We start from the raw sequence: 24,512 nt of genomic DNA on the forward strand, positions 1-24,512 counted from the left end.
CTAGACTGCTGGGGTTTTTTTCCAAAAAAGCGCCATTTCGAAAAAAAGCAGTGGCCATGTTTATGCTAATGAAGCGTGGGATATTTAAATCCCTGCTTCATTAGCAATTTCAACATGCCTAATCTACATCTCTCTTTGGACAGAGAGGTGTAGTCTAGACGTAGCTTAGAGTAAGGCTCCTCCTATCTTGTTTCCACTGAAAATGTATTAAAAGGGCAGATGTACCCTATCTGGCAATGTTCCCCGAAGTTATTTTTCTGAGACATCTAGCAGACCAAACACAAGTTTCATCCAAGTTTAATTTTTTCAAACTGCTTTATTGTCCCCTTCTAAGCTTTAAATGCTGAGAGTCACAAACTTTAAGGCTACATGTCTCACAAATTGCTTCAGATTGGTTGAATAAATGGATCAAAGTGTAGGCACTGGATAAGTGGAGTTGTGAAGGGCAGTGTATATGATATTTAATATTATCCATTCATATTGACAGACTGATAAATCCCAAAATTCTTATCTGCAGTCAGAGTCACAGAAATATAGCCACCTCTGGGACCGAAGGTAACAATAATGTGCTATATTGCACACTCAGTGGAAAAGAAAAAATGTTGGTCAAGTCACGGAGGAAAATCCCTACTCCAAGCAACATTTGGTCCATTTTTAATATGCAGCATCTGGTTTCTGAGAAGCACTTCAATTCGCTTTTCATGTGGTCATTTTACTTTCTTCCTTCATCCTTGAATTTAAATTAACTTCTAAGGTGGCTGAAACTTGAGTTTTTGCAGGTAACATTAGAAGATAAAAATTGCGTCTACTTTAGTCCTCTAGAAGTTGAAGGAGAAATGCTGAGCATTCCATCCCTTCTACTCAGAACAGTAATTAATATCATTCTGGGAAAACATTTTTCACCTCTGTCACCAGACATCAGCTGGTGGGTGACGGCATGATATAAAATATCTTCCCCAATTAAAGAGGGCAGCTGTTACAAATGGAGCAGGTAGCTCATCACAGAAGGGACAGTGACATAAGCGCTAACTCTGTGGGTGCTCGCAGCTGTAGCACCCACAGGAAAAAAATAGTGGGCGTTCGGTGCCCACTGTCAGCAGAAACCTATATAGATAGAAATGTCTGCCCAGAGTCCTGTTGTGCCTGTCTTCCGCGGGTAGATATTTCTATCCATTTCTATCTATGGATCAGGGCCTCACCACACAGCGCTCTCTCCTGACGGCACTGCCTATAGATAGTGCTTTTCTACTGGCTCTTTTCCCTCTAAACACTACTGAATAGTGATCTTTTATAAATTGGGGTTTTGAAAAGGGAAATTTTAAAAGGGACTTTGGTGCTTAACTCTCCGTTCCCTTTGAAAATCTCGGCCTGAGGGCTTTCAAACTCCTGCACATAAAAATCTTTTTTTTTTTTTTTAGTATTTCATTTGATTATTAAAAATAGCATAAAAGCATCTGGACCTACAATGTCTAATGTTCACTGATGATGGGTGAGCAGCATGGGAGTCCTAGCGCTGGACTTTTCAGAGAAGGAGTGCATCCAATACCATGGAAGTAAGTTGGGACTGTGGTGCTCACCATCTCTTATAGACATAACCACAATCAAAGAGTATAGGTAAATCAGTCTCTATGAGGAGACAACTGTGAGTGTGTTGTACCTTTCTCTGAAGCATGTGGTGCTGATCACTGTCAGAAATGAACCATGGGTCTGATCCAGTACTGTGATTCTTATGCCCTAAATCACTGTACACACTAGAGGAACATTTATACTTAGCGCAAGATTGATGCTCCACAGGTCAATCTAGCATTCGATTTAGCGGGTCTAGTGTAGACCCATAAATCAAACACTGATACTCCTCCTTTTGCGAGGAGTAAGGGAAGCTGACAGGAGTGTTTTCTCTGGTTGGGCTTCCGTTGTGTGGACGCCACCAAGGCTCAGCGTAAGGTAAGCTGATTCCAGCTATACATTTTGCATAGCTGGATATGTATACATTAAGCCAACATTCCTGGTCTAGTATAGACCAGGCCTAGCAAAATTAAGTGATAGAGGAACCTAATGCACAAGATACCTCAGGGGTAGAAGCCCCAGTGCAGAGTTCAGAAGTTCTTACCATGTTGTTTAGTCCTGCTCAGAACACCCTTAAGTCTGATGGTGTTAAACCCCAGAACCCTGTCCGTATTATAGTTTCTACCACTCACAAAACTGCATCAATGGCAGGTTCTAGTTTCTCTAGTACACATGCACTTTAAGACCATGAATTTTTAGAAGTACTGGAAACCCAAAAAATGGAGGTTCCCAAAATTAGTGAATCCTTTGGACTATATAAGCCATGTTATTATATATTATATAACTGACATTATTCTCCAAAAAGGCAAAATTGATTTCTTTTTTTCCTTCTAGAGTCTTTTTCACTGTTGTTAACACAGCAGTTATGCCAGTCTCAGAGAACCAAGAGACAGGGAGTTATTTAACTATCAGTCCCATAACCACAGCTCTCACTAACTCCCATGGGATTTCTGTATGCACAAAATTGGTTAGATTGCAACCCTGGTAAATACTCTGCACAAAGCAGAAATGGCATCACTCTAGTGTGTTCACTTCCATTTTTTAAGAGTTAGCCATGTGGCCATGTCTGCTGGTGTCTTATTCCTATGCAACGTCCTTCAGAGTCCCAGCTGCAGCCTGCACAGTGAAGGCTGCAATGGAGATCTGCCTCTTTACTTCTTCCCAGGCTTTGCGCTGATCTGCTTTGTTTTCAATATCAAACATGGCATCATAGATCCCTGGGAATGACTCTCCAGCGTACTTATTGTGGCTGCTCGGAGCAAAAACAATGTGTCTGTGGAGAAAGAGAAAAAAAGCCTTAGGCAAGAAGGAGGGACAGGGAGAACAAGGGGAGCTACTGAAACATGTCTGAGGGGAATCCCTGAGAGAGCAAAAATTGTGCTGGAATGAGACTAAAAAAAGGTAATTTTCAGTGTATTTAATATCATTTGGCGTTTCCATACATTTTTATTTCAGTTTTAGGCCAAAATTAAAAACTTTTGGCTCCCCCTTTCATTGGGAGATGAAAAATGTTTGCCTCAAGTTTAATTTTTCTGCTTAGATGAAATAGCAGTACACTTTGAAATGATGCAAAAACCTGAGTTGTCCAAACAGCCACACAATGTGGGAGGAAGGGGGGGATGGTAATGTGACCAGCTCTAGCTGAAATCCTTGCAAGCATGGGGAAGGATTTAGTATTGGGAGGGTGAATGGTTGCTTCCTTGGAGGCTAGTGCACCTGAGGAGGCATGAATGCCCATTTAGCTCACAAAGAATTACAGACTGGCTTTGGATTTCTGTGCGCCCTGGGATTGAAATACATTTGATTTGACCAGGGGTCATATCACTGGCATCCTTTTTCTGAAGTAACTGGGTACTTCAATGAAACTGAAGCACTGAGGCAAAATGAGGTACAGCCATACGCTTTACACCAAAGAGGCAAACTGCTCCATCACTATAGGTACATGGCCATAAATGTTATAAGTACAATGTACCCTTCTTGTGAGACAGAATAGCATTACTGCACTCAAGTGTAAAATCCTTCAAGGGTATAATCAATCCTTACCATGTGATAAGAAGGATGGGCCAGTGGTTAGTGCAATAGCACCGGCATGGAGAAGAGATGGGTTCATTTGCTGTTTCACCACAGGTCCTGTGAGACACTGGACATGTCACTTAGCCTCTCTGTGTCTCAGTTTCCTTTTTGTAAAAATGGGGCAATAACAGTCTTTCCCTACTCATAGAGAGGTTGTGAGGATAAATGTGTTAAAGACTATGAAGTGCTTTGAAATCTAAGAACAAAATTCAGACACACTTAATACTACTAAAAACGCAGTCCTACATCCAACAATGGAAACTCAATAGCCCAAATGTGCTGTTGAGCTACATAAAGAATTGCAACCTCAGTGTTTTTTGGCACCCTCTTAGTCTCCCAAATCTGCTCCATCACCAGGTGGGATGGAATCAGCAGAACCATGTCCTCACTTCTGTAACCAGCACAGTTATTTTCATCTGACTGCTTTAAAACTGCCCTAGTTACTGTTTCTTGTAACCAAGCACTCTCAGTGACACAGTGAAGGTGTAGGAGGTGTTCACAAAAAGAGCTCTATTTTAGGAAGCTTGTTCACAATATGAAAATGTTCAAGAGCAGTCTGAATAACTTGTTTTACCTGTAAAATTTCCTGCCTGGTAAACCAAGAGGATCGATGAAAGCTCTTTCCACAAACATCAGCTGATCATTCATGATGCGCACAGCAAGTGGACTACAGGAGATAAAGAAAGAACCATTGCACGTGACAACAATGCACAAAAATGCATGAACCATATGGTTTCCTAATACAGCTGGCTGGGAATTTTTCAGTGTTGTTTTTGTAAGCAGAAAATGCTCATTAGGTGACAAATGTTTTTCAGGTGAAGTTTTTGTCAAAACCAGAGAGGGAGACACCTCCAAACTTCAGAATAGGCAACATCCTTGTGGTACGGACACTCACCTGGGATGTGGGAGTCCTGGGTTCAAATTTCTGTGCCAAATTAAGCAGAGCAGGGTCTTGAACAAGTTCTCTTGCCTCCCAGTTGAGTGTCCTGACTATGACACTATTGGTTTTTCATTGAAAAACTTCAAAAGGTCTCAGTTTCATCCTGATGCAGAACAATAAACATTTCTAAACTCTGAAAAATATTTCTGGGATAGACAAACCAGTGCCAGCCCTATTCTAGTTTACAAAGCACTAATCAAATAATAACTAGTTAACCTTCCCCATGCACTTGACTGGGCAAACAAGTATTATGATGTAAAAGAGGAAAATGACACCCAGGCATTGTATGTGTTGCCCAGTTGCCCGGTGCTAAGGAAAAAGATCGGTTCTAAACTGTTATTAGAATTCAAGAATTCTTGGATCATCACTATGTGCTCTACTAAACACATGGGCTACGTCTAGACTACATCCCTTTTTCGTAAAAGGGATGTAAATTAGACGTATCGCAATTGCTAATGAAGCGGGGATTTAAATCTCCCCTGCCTCATTAGCATAAAAATGGCTGCCGCTTTTTTTCTGCACGGAGCTTTGTCGGAAAAAAGCGTCAGTCTAGATGCTCTTGAAATAAGGGAAAAGGGATCTTTCGGAAAAGGCTTTATTTTCCACAAGATCAGTGTCTAGACTGGTGCTTTTCTCCAGCAAAGCTCCATGCGGAAAAAAAGCGGCAGCCATTTTTATGCTAATGAAGTGGGAGAGATTTAAATCCCCGCTTCCTTAGCAATTGCGATACGTCTAATTTACATCCCTTTTACGAAAAAGGGATGTAGTCTAGACATAGCCATGGTGTTTCAAACAAGGACAGCTGAATCCAGAAGACACTGCTTCAGACTGATTACTCTTCACACAAACTAGAAGAATAAAAACTGCATATTAGACTGGGGGGAACTTTCCATTATATAAACAACAAATCGAGAGGCCACCCTTTTAAGATCAATGGATACCTGTGTTTTATTAAACAGTACTAGAAAGAGCCCATCAAAGAAAGAAGACACTAGCTTTCCATTGGTCTCCGCTCTTTTACGTGAAAAATGTGTTCATTGTATTATGTAAGATAGTCATTAAAATGATCATAAAGTTCATATGTTCTTTAGTCAGTGTGCCCAAGAAACAGAATGTGCTGAGGCTCAAATCCTGCAGCTCTCGCTCAGGAAAACTCCTAGGGTAAATTTATACAGCACCATTATTTTGGAATAATTGATGTTATTTCGAAATAACAAAGTGCGTGTCTACACACAAGCAATTATTTCAACATAATTTTGAAATAATGTCCAGCCTTCTTACTCTGACTCCTGTAATCCTCGTGAGGTCAGAGGAAGTGTGCTCTATTTCAAAATAAGTACTCTGCAGACATGCCCAAATTCAAAGTAAGCTATTTCAACTTAAGCTATGCAAGTAGCGTAGCTCAAGTTGCGTAGCTTATTTTGAGTTTAGCCCAGCCTTGTAGACGTACCCTCACAGATTTCTACGAGAATTTTTTCTGGTCGAGGCTTCATTCAGGATTGCAGGACTTTGTCCTCATCAAACAAAGTTGAGCAACATGGAAGTGAATTTGTCACAACTTTTTTTTTATAACTTACTTATTCACATCAAGCTCTTTGAGTCTTCTGTGAAAATCTGCAGCAGTTTCTGTGAAATTCATCACAGCAGAAAATAGGGGACCTAGAAATAGAAAGACCTTTTTTACTTCAGCTTCACACCAAGAGCTTTGAACAAAACACATTTCACTTACTGAGGAAAAACATGTATTTTTCTTTTTATTTGCCAATGAGAAATCCTTGGCTTTCCCATTTCTTCTGGATCTGACTTTTAAAGGGCTGTAGTGCCCTCTCATGACATGGAAAACCTATTTTATCCATGCCAGCAGTGCTGAGGAAAAGTGTCTAGTAACATTTCTACAGCAAAGGAATGAAACGAGTATTTAATGTAAAAATGCTGAAACCATTTCTTGGGGAACCTTCTGCAAAGGGGAAGTTCTGAGATTGGGGTGGATGGAGGGGAGGAAAACCCTGTATCTGCATTTTTAATTTTACTGCAGAGATTATATGACGAAGTGTGACATGTATCAAATTTCCTGCCCTTCTGCCTACCTGTGGAATGAGTGCATGGTTTTCACCTTAGGTGATTCTCCCCACCCTTTACTTGTTTTATGTGATCATTTTCTCCATCCACACTAAGACAAGCCTGGCTTAGTTTTTTTTACGAGGAGGATAAAAAGTTTTTTTACTAGGAGGGTGCTTCATCACCTTCTTAATTTTATTAGAAGGGTGGAGAAGCACTGGGAGAGGGGTCCGAAAAATGGGTGCCCCCACACCCTCACCTGGTCCACGTAGGGAGGTGGTGGAATCTCCATCCTTAGAGGTTTTAAGTCTCAGCTTCACAAAGTCTTGGCTCGGATGATTTAGTTAGGGTTGGTCCTGTTGTGGGCAGGCGGTTGGACTCGACCTCCTGAGGTCTCTCCCAATCCTATGATTCTAGTGAAATTCCAAGGGGGAAAACTTGCCCTGCCAAGGCGTAGAATGATGGTAAAGTCATTCTACAGATGCTACTCAACACCTGGATTGCCTCCCATTATGTGGGAGTCTAGGCCCATTGGATAATTGTAGTTGCAGAACACATACACATCCCCAAACTCCTCCTCACTTGTCCCTCAGCAACACATCCAAACCCTCTTAGCAGCTGCAGCAAAAATCCCAGAGGAACAGAGCTTTGTGGCATACAGGGTAGCCACGCCCTTGGGCAGGCTCTCCCTATGCAGCTGCAGAACTGTACTGGTTCTACGGCAGCCAGCATGGACAGGCCTTTGATAACAGTGTCTATTTCATTTCTACAGCTAATTTTCTTAAACCTTGACAAAATGAATGGTTCTGGGTCATTGAGTAATAGGGGCCAATTTGCAAAAAGGGTAAACTTCAGAACCTTGCAAAAAATACAATTTCTCTAGGCAAATAGGAAGCATCTAGAGTACTTCGTGTTTAACCGTGTGTTTCAGAAAACCCTGGCTAATCCAGAGTTGGTCCCTCCCTATAAGGCCATCTCCTCTCTAACTTGAATCACCTCTCTAAGGTCAAGTCTCTATGCTTGGCTGCCTCTGTGCAATGAATGGGAGTTATGTATGGCAAGGAATGAATGGCAAGGACAGAGTTTAGCCATCAGTGACATTATAGCCACCATTTAGCAACAGATCATGTTTCACAAACAGGAGATGGCCAAAGAGGAAAAAGGTCTCCTGAAAATATACACGTATATTTATCACAAACAAATCCAGTGCGGCTAACTCTAGTTCTTTAAAAAAAAATCATATTTACAATATTTGTTTCTTTAAGATCCACTTTTTGGAATCATGGGACATGGTGCTGAGGCATGGTGGTCAGAGGCCAGGATGGGGATATGGTGCTGTCTATGGCCCACCTGTAGTTGGGGAAGCCCACGGCAGCAAAGCCATCCACAATGGTGTCCATGTTGCCCAGAGTGACAACCCTCTATAGCAGCACGTGGTTGCTTGCCTTCGCTATTTGTATGAGCACAGCCCTGTCTGGGCATTTCCCCATGCCAAACTGGTTCCCCACGGAATGGTAGCTGTGCAGCGTGGTGAGCTTCCAGAGGGGGATGGCCATGTGTTTTGGCATGGGGGTGAGGGGTCTCAGTCAGGTGTCCTGTTGCCTGAGGCCAGAGGAGAGCCACTCGCAGAGCTCCAGGAAGGTGGCCTTCCGCATGCAGAAGTTCTGGAGCCACTGCTGGTCATCCCATAGTTGCAGGATGATCAGGTCCCACCAGTCCGAACTGGTCTCGTGCCACCAGAGGTGGTGTTCCACCGTGTCCAGAGGATTGAGGGGCATGAATAGCAGCAGAGCGCCAGGACCTAGGTGATAAGGGCCTGCGGTCTGGGCTGTTCCCCATCCTACTGGAGCAGTATGTGGGCAGTGTGGAAATACTGCGCCGTGAAGTGCAGCACGAGCCTCTTGAGCCTGGCACTGCTTTGCAGCAGCTTTGGCTCCATGGTGTGAGAGCTGTGGCATCCACTAAGGCCACCAGAGTACACTGCATCCATTTGGTGTCCCATGAGGGGGGAGGCAGTGGAGGAGTGGAATGTGAGGTGTGGCCATAGACAGGAGCCCCTGAAAGCACACACCACAGCTTGCCTGAGCAGCCTCAGGAAATCTCTGCCTTCCTGGTGTCCTCCCTTGAGTGCTTCCAGGGGCTCTAAGTCCCAGGCAGGCTCCAATCAGTGTGGACATGCTATTTCAAAACAATTCTGACTAATTTCAATGCTCCACCGTAGTGGGGACACACTATTTCGATTTTGTTATTTCAGGAGTTATTATTTTGATTTTACTTATTTTGAAATAGTTTTCTAGTGAGACATGTCCTAAGTGACTAGTCCAAGGGCGAACACAGCTGAGTCTGTAGTATAGCAAGGATGTAAAGCTGTATCTTTTCATTTCTAGGCTCTCATCACAACCACTAGACCATTCTTTGTCTACTGACGAAAGTATGATTCTGACCTAACAACACTTTGTCATATTAAGAAACTTCTTAGAGAGATTTTAAAATGAGTTGTTTTATTCTGCTACAAATCAACTCAAAGTTCAGTTTTATAAATATAAGTATTACCCTGGATTTTAGGGGTAGGTGTACAGCATAATTTGATCAAGCCAAATGCAACAAAATTATGTGCATTCAACCACCATAAATTAATAGAATAGAACACCACATAGTTAATTTTGAGTTATTTTGGTTAATTTGAAGTTTAAAGGTTAATTTGGAGTCAGATTTTCAGAAACAAGTTTCAGAAGCAACTAAGTACAGTCTCTGCTTATCAGATAGGAGGAGGAGAAATAAAGTGAACATCTGAGACAGAAAAAGTTGGTGGAAGGAAGACCTTAAGACTTCAAGTTTATAAAGAATTACAAGTTTATTAAAACTTAGAAAAAGTGATGATTTAGTAGGGGTCACTAAGGCCTATGTGTTTTATAGAATAATAGAACCATAGAGCTGAAGAGACCTCAGGAGGTCATCAAGTCTAGCCCCCTGCTCTAAGCAAGACCAATCACAACTAAATCAACCTGGCCAGGGCTTTGTCAAGCCGAGACTTAAACACTTCTAGGGATGGAGACTCCACTACTTCCCACGGTAACCCATTCCAGTGCTTTACCACTCTTCTAGTGAAATAGTTTTTCCTAATAGCCAACCTGGACCTCTCCCACCGCAACTTGAGACCATTGCTCCTTGTTCTGCCATCTGTCACTACTGAGAACAGCTTCTCTCCATCCTCTTTGGAACCTCCCTTCAGGAAGTTGAAGGCTGCTATCAAATCCCCCCTCACTCTTCGCTTCTGCAGTCTAAACAGACCCAACTCCCTCAGCCTTTCCTCATAAGTCATATGCTCCAGCCCCTAATCATTTTGGTTGCCCTCCACTGGACCCTCTCCAATGCGTCCACATCCTTTTTGTAGTGGGGGGCCCAGAACTGGACACAATACTCCAGATATGGCCTCACCAAAGTTGAACAAAGGGGAATAATGACATCTCTGGATCTGCTGGCAATGCTCCTCTTAATGTAACCTAATATGCCATTAGCCTTATTGGCTACAAGGGCACACTGTTGACTCATATCCAGCTTCTCATCCACTGTAACCTCCAGGTAATTTTCTGCAGAACTACTACTTAACTGGTTGGTCCCAAACTTGTAACAATGCTTGGGATTCTTCCGTCCCAAGTGCAGGACTCCGCACTTGTCCTTGTTGAACCTCATCAGATTTGTCGTGGCCCAATCCTCCAATTTGTCTAAGTCATTCTAGGCCCTATCTCTGCCCTCAAGCGTATGTACCTCTCTTTCCCTAGCTTAGTGTCATCCATAAACTTGCTGAGGGTGCAATCCATCCCCTCATCCAGGTCATTAATGAAGATATTGAAAAAACCTGGTCCTAGAACCGAACCTTGGGGCACTCCGCTAGAAACCGACTGCCATCCTGACATCGAGCCGTTGATCGCTACCCCCTGGGCCTGGCCTTCTAGCCATCTTTCTATCCATCTTACCGTTCATTCATCCAATCCACATTCCCTTAACTCGCTGGCAAAAATATTGTGGGAGACCATTTCAAAAGCCTTGCTAAAGTCAAGGTATAGCACATTCACTGACTTTCCCACGTCCACAAAGCTAGTTACCTCATCATAGAAACTAATCAGATTGGTCAGGCACGACTTGCCCTTTGTGAATCCATGCTGACTATTCCTAATCACTTTCCTCTCTTCCAAGTGCCTCAAAATGGATTCTTTAAGCATTCCTTCCATGATTTTCCCAGGAAACGAGGTAAGACTGACCGGCCTATAGTTCCCTGGATCATCCTTCTTCCCTTTTTTAAAGATGGGCTCTACATTTGCCTTTTTCCAATCATCCAGGATTTCTCCCGATCTCCATGACTTTTCAAAGATAATGGCCAAAGGCTCCTCAATGACATTTGCCAATTCCCTCAGTACTCTCAGATGCATTAAGTCCGGACCCATGGATTTGTGTACGTTTAGCTTTTCTAAATAGTTCCTAACCTGTTCTTTACCCACCAAGGGCTGTCCACCTTCATCCCATCTTGCGTCACTTAGTGCAATAGTCCGGGAGCCCACCTTGTCCGTGAATACAGAGACAAAGAAAGCATTGAGTACTTCAGCTTTCCCCACATCATCTGTCACTAGGTTACCTCCTTCATTCAATAGGGGCTGCACACCCTCTCTGATCACCTTCTTGTTAACATGCCTGTAGAAACCTTTCTTGTTATGCTTCACATCCTTAGCCAGTCGCAATTCCATTTGCGCTTTCGCCTTTCTGATAACCCCCCGACATTCTCTAGTTATACATTTAAACCCCTCTCTGGTCATTTGTCCAAGTTTCCACTTTTTGTAAGCTTCCTTTTTGTGCTTAAGTTCACCAAGTATTTCCCCTGTAAGCCAATCCGGACTCCTATCATATTTGCCTCTCTTGCTTCGTGTTGGGATGGTTTCCTTCTGTGCCTTCAATAAGACTTCTTTAAAATACTGCCAGCTGTCCTGGACTCCTTTCCCCTTCATGTTAGCATCCCAGGGGAGTCTGCCCATCAGGTCTCTGAGGGAGTCAAAATCTGCTTTTTTGAAGTCCAAGATGTGTATTTTACTACTCTCTTTTCTTCCTTTGGTCAGGATCCTGAAATCTACCATCTCATGATCACTGCTTCCCAAGTTGTCATCCCTCTACTTCCCCTATTAGTTCTTCCCTGTTTGTGAGCTGAAGGTCAAGCTGCGCAAGGCCCCTGGTCATATCCTTCAGCACTTGTGTCAAGAAGTTATCCCCAACATTCTCCAAAAGCTTCCTGTATTTCCTGTGTACTGCTGTATTGGTTTCCCAACAGATGTAAGGGTGATTAAAGTCCCCCACAAGAACCAGGGCCTGCGATCTGGAAGCTTCACTCAGTTGTCCAAAGAAAGCCTCATCTACCTCATCCATTTGATTCGGTGGCCTGTAGCAGACACCAACCACAACACCACTGCTGTTGTTTGCTCCTTTAAACTTAACCCATAGACTCTCAACAGGTTTTTCTCCCTCTTTATATTGGAGTTCAGAGCAATCATAGTGCTTGCTTACATACAGTGCAACTCCTCCTCCTTTTCTCTCCTGCCTGTTCTTCCTTAACAGTCTATATCTTTCCATGACAGCGCTCCAGTCATACGAGTCATCCCACGAAGTCTCTGTTATCCCAATTAAATCATATTTCCTGGTCTGAGCCAGGGCCTCCAGTTCTTCCTGTTTGTTGCCCAGGCTTCTCGCATTAGTGTACAAACACCTCAGGTAACCAGTTCATCGCCCTATCTTCTTCATTTGAATCAGTTGTCCTTCTTTCTTGCTCATTCCTCTCTGCATTTCTTCCCGGTGTCCGACTTTCCCACTCCTCTCAGAGTTTTGGTCATCATCCCCCAATGAATCTAGTTTAAAGCCCTCCTCACTAGGTTTGCAAGCCTGCCCGCGAAGATGCTCCTTCCTCTCTTCGTTAGGTGGATCCCATCTCTTCCTAACAATCCTTGTGCCCAGAACAGAGTCCCACATCGAAGAAACCAAAGTCCTCTCTGCGACACCACCTGCGCAACCACGCATTTACGTCCTCAATTCGATGATCCCTGCCCAGTCCTTTCCCTTCAACAGGGAGGATGGACGAGAATACCACTTGCACTCCAAATTCTTGGATCCTTCTTCCCAGCGCTACGTAATCCGCAGTAACCGGCTCAAGGTCATTGTTGGCCATATCGTTAGTTCCCACGTGGAGAAGCAGGAAGGGGTAGCTATCCAAAGGTTTGATCAGTTTGGTAAGCCTCTCAGTGACATCCTGAACGCGAGCTCCCGGTACGCAGCACACCTCTCGAGATTCCAGGTCCGGAAGGCAGATGGATGGCTCAGTCCCTCTTAGGAGGGAGTCCCCAACCAGCACCACCTGTCGTTTTCTTTTGGGGGTGGTTTCCATGGAACCCCCATCCCTAGGACTATGCATCCCATGCCTTGCAGTAGATGGTGTTCCCTTCCGGTTTCTTCCTTGTGAGGTCCCTTCCAAAGCATTCAGCACTGTAGAGCCTACTTACCTCTATAGCATCGGGGGATTCCCATGCTGGCCTTCCCCCCCTTCTAGAAGTTACATGCTGCCAGTTATCTGCCTGGTCACTGGCTCCTCCGTCTGCCGTGCTTGAAGGATTAAACGCTGCCTTCTATCGAGGAAGTCTTCATCCTCTCTAATCGAGTGTAGGGTCGATACTTGGGCCTCCAGTCTTCTAATTTATTCTTCCAAAATGTCGACCAGCTTGCACTTTGTGCAGATGAAATCCGTTCTTTCTTCTGGGAGGAAGACAAACATGGCACATGCTGCGCAGGTAACAACAGCAGACCTATCACCATCCATAGCTGCTGTCCTGGAGAAGGGATTTTAAAAGAAAAGCACGAGACCCTCGCCCCCTTCCCTCTCCCCTTCCAAACTCCCTCTCTAAACTCTCTGTTAGCACTCACCTGTTTGGAAGCTCATTGGTCGCTTACCCACTGCCTTATAAGGCCCTGGAGTGCCTGAAAGTCCCTCCCCCTACTAAGGCTCAGCCAATCAGCAGAGGCTTCTAGAATTCAAACTTTAATTAGAAGCCAACAGCTTTCACCTGCCAATGAAGGGGAGGGGGAGGGCAAAGGGGAAGTAAGGAGGAAAAAATAAGCCTCACTCTCAAACACAGGGGAAAAAACAAACAAAACAAAAAAAGAACATACACCAACCCTCACTCACAACCACAAGCTCAGCATACAGCAAGAATGCCCCAAACACAATACACGCTTCCCTCAAGAGTGCTGTATCTGCTTCTCCTCTACCTGGAGGACTCCCACTCTAAAGCCTCACTCAAAAACACAGAAAGAAAAAAAGAAGTTAGTTATAAAAGATTAGCTAATAGAGTGTACTTTGGAGCAATCTTCTGAAGCCATCTTGCACAATGTTTTTCCTGACATCTTTTCTCTTTGTTAGGTGAGCAGCTGGCCACTGAGAATTTGCTGTTAATTACTCAATACTGTTCCAGAATTTAAGTAAACATCTGGGATATTCTAAACTTACAGTTTATCTCTGTGTGTACTTAAATCTAATAAATTGCACTGTTAAACAAAACCACGCTTACTTGCATTTAATCTCTGATCAGATGGAATTGCTGTGTTCCCATTGAATTATTCTTTACACCACCTGTAATGAAATAATTAAGTTGCCTCTGCTGGGGGTTCTGAAAACCCTGGGTAACACAAGAATGAATATTTTCCCCTCTGTGTTTTTCTAATTGATGCACTCAGGATATGAAAATGTTTAATGGCTGCACGGTCATTACTCACCAAATGACACTCCATAAGTCTCTATCTGTTCTTCATATTTCTTAGCCAAATTATAGATTCTATTTGTATATGTCCTTAAGGCTTCTCCATAATCTTGGCAGTTGAAAGGAATCACCTGGGAATCAGCAAGTTCATACACAAGTCCTCCTCGTAACTGGGCAACAGCAAGCTGTTTCATGAACGTGGGGTCATAAAATCGTTCTACTAACTCAAAGGTCTCATATGTGGTATGGTAAACTGGGTAACTGCTGAACTTGTCTGCTCTCTGAAAGAGAATAAACAATTGTTCTAAATAAAGCCAATTTGAGGAATGAAATTGGTCAGACAATGGCCAACATAGATTGCTACAACTTTCACATCATGACAGCTCTTTTCCAGACACAGACGAATTCTCCTATCAGGCAAAAAGCAATCAGATTTTGTGACGTACTATGGAGGAACAAAAGTTGCATAGCAATTTTTACATTCTGTCTGTAGCGGCCAGAAAGAGGCCCCATCCTGAGCTCCAATACCACTGACTCATTGCCAAAAAAGTTAAACAATCTGGTAGCACGCATGCAGCACACGAGTCCCACTGGATCTTGTGCTATACAGCCACCTCCTACACCTCTTCCCTCATTTCCTCCTCATCTTGCCACAGACTATAATCTTCCCATTGTCTATTCTTATCCAGAAGCTGATTCTACCTACACTTCATTGAGGTCCCTCTTTGTGTAAATATAGGTTTTAGAATACACACATCACCAGCATGCGTGATGTATTCCTTCAGGTTTTGTTGTTTCACAAATTCCAAAATTGCATTTCTGTGCACACAGGAATAACACTTTGTAAAATTACTGTTGAACATGCCAGCTGTAGAGTAACTGTTCTCAAATAAAGTCAGACCTTGGTATCAACTGCTTTCAGGAACACTGGATGGCTTACCCTATTCTTGGTATAACGGACTCTGGCTGATGTGATTCCCAGCCGCTGAAAATAAGCTTCAAAATCACTGCCTGATCCCAGTTTGTTTATTCTACAAGCAGGAAAGAAAAAAATATCAAAATGAGGCTACAGTTAGACCCGGTATGAATGCTTACATAAGGAGTTGCTAGCAGTGTTTCCAAAGTTTTGTGAGCAAGACTTTTGATAAGTAAGGGTATGTCTACACTACAGCGCTAATTCGAACTAACTTAGTTCGAATTAGTTAATTCGAACTAAGCTAATTCGAACTATCACATCCAGACTAAAAAACTAGTTCGAATTAGCATTTTGCTAATTCGAACTAGCGTGTCCACACAGAGTGGACCCTGAACCAGGGTTAAGGATGGCCGGAAGCAGTGCCGGCAGGGCATCAGATGAGGACTTAGGGCGTGGAGATGCTGTCTCAGGCTAGCCGAGGGCTCTGCTTAAAGGGACCCGACCACCACCCCGGACAGACAGTTCTCAGGGGTGCCCCGCTTGCAAAGCAGTCCTGGCTTGGATTGCCCGGAGTACCCACACTGGGCACATCACAGCACTCGGCCATCAGCCCGGCTGCACTTGCCGCAGGCTGACATCTGAGGAGAGGGAGCAACTGGGGGGCTGCAGGAGAGGTTCCACCCCCAGAAACCCGCAGAGCCAGCCCAGTCCTCCCCATCGGGGGCTCGTACCCCATTCCTCCCTCACCTCCTTCCACTAACCCCTCCCTAGTCCCCCTTCCTGATGTACAAAATAAAGGACAATTGTGTTCAAAACTAGAATCTCTCTTTATTGAACAAAACTGGGGGAGACTGGGAAAAGGAGGTGGGAGAGGGGAAGAGAGAGGCTGGGAGAGGGGAGAGCAACTAAAATGATCAGGGGTTGGGAACAGGTCCCATATGAAGACAGGCTAAAGAGACTGGGACTTTTCAGCTTAGAAAAGAGGAGATGGAGGGGGATATGATAGAGGTCTATAAAAGCACGAGTGGGGTGGAGAGGATGCATACAGAAAAGTTCTTCATTAGTTCCCATAGTAGAAGGACTAGAGGACACCAAAGGAAAGGAATGGGTAGCAGGCTTCAAACAAATAACAGAAAGTTGTTCTTCACAAAGCAAATAGTCAACCTGTGGAACTCCTTGCTGCAGGAGGCTGTGAAGGCTACAACTGGAACAGAGTTTAAAGGGAAGTGAGATCAAGTCATGGAGGTTGGGTCCATGGAGTGGTATTAGCCAGGGGGTAGGAGTGGTGTCCCTGCCCGAAGTTTGTGGAAGGCTGGAGAGGGATGGCACAAGACAAATGGCTTGGTCACTGTCTTTGGTCCATCCCCTCCAGGGTCCCTAGGGTTGGCCGCTGTCGGCAGACAGGCTACTGGGCTAGATGGACCTTTGGTCTGACCCAGTACGGCCATTCTAAGCTCAGGGCTCAGGGTCGGGAATCTCAGTGGACCACCTTGATTTTCATGCAAACCTGCTCCTGGGTGGCCAGGCTGGCAGCTCTCCTGCCCTAGACGGCTGCTTTCCTGTGCCTAGTGTGGAGGTCATGGACGAGGTCCACGATGTCTGCACTGGACCAGGCGGGTGCCCGCCTCTTGCGGTCCTGGGCAAGCTCCCGGGAGCCGCCAGCCTGGTCCCGGGAAGAGGGGGAGGGCTGGGGGGCATCGGGTGGCTGGCTCGAGCTGTGCCAGGTGCAGGGTCTCCTGGCTGGGTGCTGGCAGGCTTGTACCTGGCATGGGCACCGTAGCCAGCCCGTGCCCCTTTAAGGGGTCCGGGACCGGGAGGGGGGCAATAGAGTTTCCCTGGTGTTGGCCAGAGTGGCCACCAGGGAAAGCTGGGGAGGGCTAGCCTCCCACTAGTTCGAATTAAGGGGCTACACACTAGTAAGTTTGAACTAGGCTTAGTCCTCGTACAATGAGGTTTACCTAGTTCGAACTAAGCGCTGCGCTAGTTCGAATTAAGTTCGAACTAGCGGAGCGCTAGTGTAGCGCCTATCAATGTTAATTTGAACTAACGGACATTAGTTCGAATTAACTTTGTAGTGTAGACATACCCTAAGGTCATAACTGTGAGGTAAGGCTATTAAGATGTAGACTCTACTGGAAAAGGTGACACATGGAGCCTGATGTGAGAGAGCTGAAGAATGGCACCTGGGGCATCTTGATGATCTCAAACATTAATAATCTACTGTTGACTGAAATCATTTGGGAGACTCTATATTAAGATGTGTTTATATGTAACAGACCACTGTATAATCAGTCTTGCAAATAGTTTCCATTGCAGAAGTAGCTGTTTGCTGGCATTAATTTCAAGTGAATATTGCCATCTGCTGGGCCGAAACAGCAACACAGAGGAAAGGAATAGCATACATAAACAAGTATATAGAGAAGGGAGAAAGCATGACAGTCTGTGTCATGCTTATGTATTTGCAAGTGTACATGCTTCTAGGAAATTAAATCTAATACAGGCCAGCTCTTCAAATTGCTTAAGTCAATAAAACTATATGTTATCGGTGGAGGAGCTGCTCATCAGTGGAGAGCAGGGGCTGCAAGACAACAGATTTAGGACAGATGACTCAAGTAACATTAGGGGCCAAATTCCATTTACTTTGCTGACGTGATTAGTCCCATCTTGCGAGAAGGAATTTTGACAGGCAGAAGCATGCAAACAACTGTATAATTTCCACAGAAATGTTTTAGTTTAGATAGCAAAATGTACTGTGTATTTAAAGGAATTTAAGTATACACGTATATGCATTTGTCATTACATTTAAGAGTCAACATAATCAAAAAAGCATGATTAGTGCAAGAGCAACCCTCCCTCTTAATTACTGTTGCTGTTTCTTTTAATGAAATATTTGTTCATCCTAACAAGAATCTAACACTAGATTATTTTCCAAAGTGTTCACAGGGCATTTAATTTTTTGTCTAGCAATTGGCAGAGGTTATCCCCCATGTGGATTTGTAAAAAACTTTTCCTAAAGTCATAGATACTGCTAGCTACTCACCTGCTACCAGACAATTTTGTATCATCACGATCAATGGTAATGATGATTTTAAAAATAACACATAGTGATGCATTTGAAACACTGCCTAGGGAGAAGGAACAAAATCCTCACAAACATTAATGATCTTGCCTGGGTTGACTTTTACGTTCTGTCGAAGGGTCCTTTTCAAGCCAGCTCTCATAGAGAGTCTTGCCTTCATAACCCTCGTCAGGGCTTGCAATCTGGGTAAGCAAAGCACACAAGGAGACACATACTGATAATCTGCATTATTCTTGATTTCAAATGTTAACATACGTGGCTTTACATGTGTCATTTACTATCTATGGGTCACAATCCTGAGTCACAAACATCATGTACTTGGAACAACTCAAAGGGGTGGGGCTCCTTGACCCCAGTCCAATGCTGGTACTGATCAGGGCATAGTCCAATCACTGGTGTAAATTAAAACAATGCTGAGGGTAGCTCTGACTTTTGCCCATAGGACTGTTGCCCTTACGGATGCTCTGAGTGGCAGGCTGGGATGCCTCACCACACTCCCTTCCCCTTGAGAATGACCCCTTTGCTAGGAGGAGACAGATGACTCAAGTTTTCCCCAGCCAGGAGTGATTTTCCTCCTGCACACATACTGGCTGAGCCTGCATTATGGCTGCTTTGTGTTATTGGAGGAGTGAAAAGCAAATGCACAGTAAGGCAGGATCTGGACCATAATAATAACCATAAGGGTAATGCCTTGAAGTTTTGATTGAGATTGAGGCTCCATTATATACAACATTGTATATAAACATAGTAAGAGTCTTTAAAATATTTGCAATCTAAATTGACCGGACAGACAAAGTCAGTATTATTATCCTCATTATACAGAGGGGGAACAGAGAAATTAAATGACTTGCTAGAGGTCAAATGGGGTGTCTGTGGCAGAGCTGATAACTGAACCCAGGTTCCCAATCACAAGAACGTTCTTCAAGAGTGAGAGGTAGATGGAATCCTGTATATTTAAATTCCTGTATATTTAAATTCCTAAAACCAAGGTGACTGACAAGCAAAGTATGCAAAAGCAGATTAAACACATTTACCTAGAAAGCTGGAGATTTCACAAACCCAAGCATTATGAGGCTGGGAGTGAACTGTTTCAGAATACTCAAGGGGCTCACTTTCTGCATTGAATATACAGTATATATCTCCGAACTGTATGTGTAAGCGTGTACGCACACACACTCCAAACTGAGACTCTTTAGGGTTCTGAGCTCTGAGATTGTGCCTGCAGTTTACAGAAAAACAACACACTTGTGAAATAATTGCCTGGTTGCTATCATTTCCTTAAAATGAGGGATAAGGGATCTTTCGGAAAAGGCTTTATTTTCCGAAAGATCCGCGTCTAGACTGGCGCTTTTTTCCGGCAAAGCTCCGAGCCGGAAAAAAGCGGCAGCCATTTTTATGCAAATGAAGCGGGGGGATTTAAATCCCCGCTTCATTTGCAATTGCGATGTGTCTAATTTGCATCCCTTTTACGGATGTAAAAGTTATTTTGGGGAGTAGTTATTTTGAAATAGCAGCAATGGAGTATCCACACTACTACTATTTTAAAATAAAAGTTATTCCTCGTAGAAAGCAGGAGTTATTATTTCAAAATAACCAGGCCTTTATTTCGAAATAATGGGCTTGGTAGTGTGGATGCTCCACTTGTTATTCAAAATAAGGGGAATTATTTCAAAATAACTCTCTAGTGTAGACCAGGGCAGAGAGAGGAGTGAGTAAATAAGGATCTCACTTGCATACTGAGGATCATGCTTAAGCCTATCCCTCTTCCAAAACTTCCACTCCTGCATGATACCCTTCCTTACAGCCTGCTCTCTTGGGTGTAAGGGACAGGGGTAAAGGGGCCTTAGACTCATTTTAACTCAGCATAATTGGCGGACTTGTTGCATCAAGACCTTGTGGTACATTTTCTTGGTTCTCAATTATTTTCCCCAAAAGAATGATATTTCAATTAAAATTTCAATACTGACAAATCTACTCGTTCTGCATCCCAATTATCTATACCTTTGAGGAAAGCTTCCATTGACTTCCATTTTCCAACCACTACCCAAGTGATTCCTTTACAACTCAAAGTACAACATGCACTGTTATCAGAGAGACAGAACATAAGAATATGAGAACACCCATATTAGGTCAGACTAAAGATCCATCTATCCCAGTATCCTATCTTTCTACTGGGGCCCATGTCAAATGCCCCAGAGGGAATGAATAGAACAGGGAATCATCAAGTGATTCCTCTCCAGTCGTCCATTCCCAGCCTCTGACAAACAGGCTAAGGACACATATTATTCCTACCCATCCTGCCTAATAACCATTGATTAAAATATAAACCAACAAACAAACGAACGAATGAATTCATACCAAAATGTTTTGATTTTTCAGTTTAAAGCATCTTTGTTTCTAAATTTATTTTAATTTTATCAGTCTAAATGGTTATTTTCAGTTCCAATGAAACCCGCTGTTAGATTTAAACAGACTTTTTATTTTCTTAAAATTGCCGGTGAACTGAAAAATCCATTATTCACACATTATTCTACTCCTGGTTACTTGGTGAACTTTTTCCACTTTAAAAGAAGATCTTAGACTACCTTTGGAAGAGAAGGCATCCTAAAGGAGCATGTAGAGGAAAGTGCCTTTGTGCATCTGTCTAGGTTTGATTTAGGACTGTCTGTGGCTCTTTGACCTCTCTGGTTGTAATGGACTCAAGCCCCTTTCCTGTGCTGATTTTCACCAGCCCTGCCCTGAGGAGGATGAAGAAATGAAAATGTGTTCCTCCACAAGCCACACAAGGTTTTGCCAGTTCCTTCCTGAGGAATTTATGAAGGTAAACAATCAGCTCAAGGACATAAAGGGTATGTCTACACTGCATGCTTATTTTGAAATAAGCTATTCCAGAAGAAATACTCTGAAATAGCTTATTTCAAAATAGCATGTCTACACTACAGGGAAGCCTCAAAATTAGTCTGAGGCAGGCTTCCCTAATGTGGATGTGTTACCTCAATTTAGAGCCCCAGGAGACATTGGGGAGTAATTACTTTGAATGACTCTGGGGAGAAGCTATTCCAAAATAGCAGCAGTGGAGCGTCCACACTACTGCTATTACGGAATAGCTATTTTGGAATAAGTGTTATTCCTTGTGGAAAGGGGTTTACAGTTTTTGAAATAAGCCATCCATTATTTCAAACTTATTTCAAAATAACGGAATTGCTATGTAGACGCTCGCACTGTTATTTTGAAATAATGGCCATTATTTTGAAATAACTGTGCTGTATAGATGCACCCAAAAAGACAACTGCTCTAATTAGGGTTCTATTAGCTTTAGCTGCACTGGAGGAATAAACACATCAGAGATCAGAATCTTCTGTTCCCTCAAGAATGATGAGGATATGCTTAAACAAAGCAAGAAGAAAGTGAAAGAAATAGAAAATGAACCATCTCAGGTCAAAATAGCAGGAAAAAAAACCCTGGAGAAACTGCTCTTTGCTGCTCTTTGAAGAAAAAAAGAGAAAGGAACAGAATCAGAATAATGCTGTGTCTTCATCTACAAACTAATTTAAAAATAAACCCAGATCATTTCAAGATCGATTTCAAACAGCTCTGAGAATACACAAAGTTTTCCAATTATTATAAGCACATCCCCAAGATAAATGAAGTATTGGAGAATGTGAATGAATATAATGTAGTACAGGGAATTCCCTGATACTGAGAGCATTCAATTACTTAGTGCTTCTGAGACCCTCTGTTTTTCTATGCTACACGTATGTATTATTCAAGCTGTTAACAAGAGCATGGGGGCTTTTTCCAAAAGAAGACATGCTCGTGTCCCACAAGCATTTGATGATATTTAGATGGAAGTTATCTACCCAAAGCCAAAGCTGACTAAATGCAAACACCTAACTTAGGTGTGGTGTGTAATGGTGGATGCACTAAGTTTTTCAACCAAAGCATTTTTAACCACTTCTCTTTGCAGATGGCTCCTTGGGTGAAAGAGGAAAGAAAGTAATCCTAATCTGGTTCTTTGGGCAGTTGGATTGTTTGCAAGTGAAACAGACTTTTCTTCATTGTGTGAAGTGTCACTGCTATGCTGATGGCCTCACAAACACTTCCCTTTCCTCCCAGAGAGAGAGAGAGAAAGAGAGAGAAATAGGAAAAGAACGCACAAGGAAACACAAAGTTGAAAGTGTTGAGGACAAAGAAGCACACATCTTGGAATCCTTGTGCATTACTGTGTCCACAAAGAAGTGTGACATATGCTTAAAAACAACCCAGAATGTGAAGAGTCTTTCATAGCATGGAATGCTGGATATTTCAGTGGGGTCTAATTTTTATGTCTGTGCCAACAGTTGACAACCACTGGAGGGACCAGTGAGTGGTGGTCTCAGTCCATTTCAGAAGTCCCTCAGAAATGTCAAAGACTGGAGATGGAAAATGAATTAAACCTTCTGCCTGTGGAGGTGGCTCAGGATAAGGCACTTTGTTGACTAAATTTCACTATTCGCCAGCCCAGAATTCATACAAAAGACACTTGTATGGCAAGATAAATCTTGCTCTAGTTAACTGAAAACTATTTATTCTCATTCTTAAGAATAGAGAGTAGAATGCATTCTCCCAAAAAGCCACATTTTATGTGTGTTCAGGCAAAAGCATCCTTTAATGTGCCTGCCACCTACAATAACAGAAGAGTTAAATGAGCATTATAAATACTGAAAGAGAAAAGGGTAGATAGCAGGAACACCAATTTTATAAAATGGGTGCATCTGACCCATTGGAAGAAATAATTTAATCCTTAGATAAATAATAAGGCATTTGGGAGGTGAGAAAAGATTTAGGGAGATAAGCTGAAAAGAAAAGAGGATACCATGCCAATTTGTTGAACTTAGATCTTTTACATTCTCAGGATTTCTTCTCAAATACCATTTTTATTTGTTTTCCACCTTCCTGGAGTCTATATACCACTTTTCCAATAATCTAGCTTTTAATGGGTCTTCTCAGTATTGTTTTAAATATACGCTGTAATACAGTTTTATTTGCTTTAGTAATACTCTTCATCTTTCACTGACCACAGAAGAGCAACTGTGGGCCTCAATCATGTTCTAATGAATGCAAGTTTGCTGTTGATGTTCTCAGGAGTACGATCAATGTCTCTGTAGACTACAAACTATCTGCAATAAGTCTGAGACTTCAATTATCAGAAAGACATGTATTGTAAACATTCCACTTTTGTACCTCTTCTGTCCGATTATACACCAATTTGTAGAGAAGGGGGCTGCAGTCAACTCTTAGAGTGTAGTTGCCTGAAAACCAAACACAGACAGGGAAATCTTTTTAAAGTGTCTTTGACTCCCTGCTAATGGAGCAAACCCTGATGTCCTTACCTGGACAAAGCTCTCCTTGACTCCAAGAGGAATTTTGTCTAGGCAAGACGGCAGGAGTTTGCACAAAGCACTTACAAACACAGATTGTCGAGTTAGATTTGAAATACATACAGCACTTCTCCTAAACTCATCTTTATGACAGATTCCAAACACAATCATAAAAATGAGATCTGCCATTGGTCTTCAGGCTCAACACCCCTAAAATATACACACTCTTACCACACATATTCTTGTTTGGTTCTTTCCCTAAAGCCTGTCTGTGCGAACAGATGCACACTGCAATATGTCCTGAAAAATGAGCAAATCTGTGCTGTTTTGGAGAGGGAGGAGGGAAAATGAGTTCTAATGTGAAAGTTCCCTCACAAAAGAAATCCTGCCAGCAGCTGCTTTCTCCTATAGTGAGGGATTTAGTGTTTGTCATATAATGAGACTTCGTTGACTACAACTGTAACAGTGAGACACTATGAGATAGACCATCACTCTAATAAGTGATCCCTGGACAACGTAGAATTTTATATGTAAAAATTAAGATGCTAATCTTCACCCAGAAAACAGCAGTGCTCTGTGATCTGCGCTGGCTGTCTGTTGTGTTCTTTCCACAAAATTCACTTCCTAACAAGAAGGTGACTGCAGGGGTGGACTGGCCCGGCAGGATACTGGGAATTTCCCAGTAGGCTGTCCTCCGAAGGGCCGGCCGAAGGGCCAGCTGGCGGCTGCTGGA

At 43.0% G+C, this 24,512-nt stretch overlaps 1 protein-coding gene across 7 annotated transcripts in view; it reads right to left on the reverse strand.

Moving 5' to 3' along the window:
• Positions 1-296: 296 nt before the first annotated feature.
• The window catches only part of LOC102456275 (N-acetylated-alpha-linked acidic dipeptidase 2), a 65,977-nt gene continuing 41,761 nt past the window's right edge, over positions 297-24,512 (reverse strand). For 4 of the 7 annotated variants that reach the window (XM_075919382.1, XM_075919383.1, XM_006118383.4 and 1 more), the window contains 7 exons: positions 23,643-23,710; positions 18,510-18,601; positions 15,365-15,455; positions 14,441-14,705; positions 6,157-6,238; positions 4,214-4,306; positions 297-2,839 (listed from right to left, as the gene is read on the reverse strand). In XM_075919382.1, coding sequence (XP_075775497.1) covers positions 2,650-2,839; positions 4,214-4,306; positions 6,157-6,238; positions 14,441-14,705; positions 15,365-15,455; positions 18,510-18,601; positions 23,643-23,710 — 881 coding nt within the window. In that variant the 3' untranslated portion in view covers positions 297-2,649. Of the gene's footprint in view, positions 2,840-4,213; positions 4,307-4,534; positions 4,683-6,156; positions 6,239-14,235; positions 14,298-14,440; positions 14,706-15,364; positions 15,456-18,509; positions 18,602-23,642; positions 23,711-24,512 lie in introns of those variants that run through there. The other 3 variants (XR_012900760.1, XR_012900761.1, XM_025182260.2) reach the window with 3 other exon arrangements.

This window comes from Pelodiscus sinensis, chromosome 1, assembly GCF_049634645.1.
Source record: "Pelodiscus sinensis isolate JC-2024 chromosome 1, ASM4963464v1, whole genome shotgun sequence".
NCBI classification, from domain to species: domain Eukaryota; kingdom Metazoa; phylum Chordata; order Testudines; family Trionychidae; genus Pelodiscus; species Pelodiscus sinensis.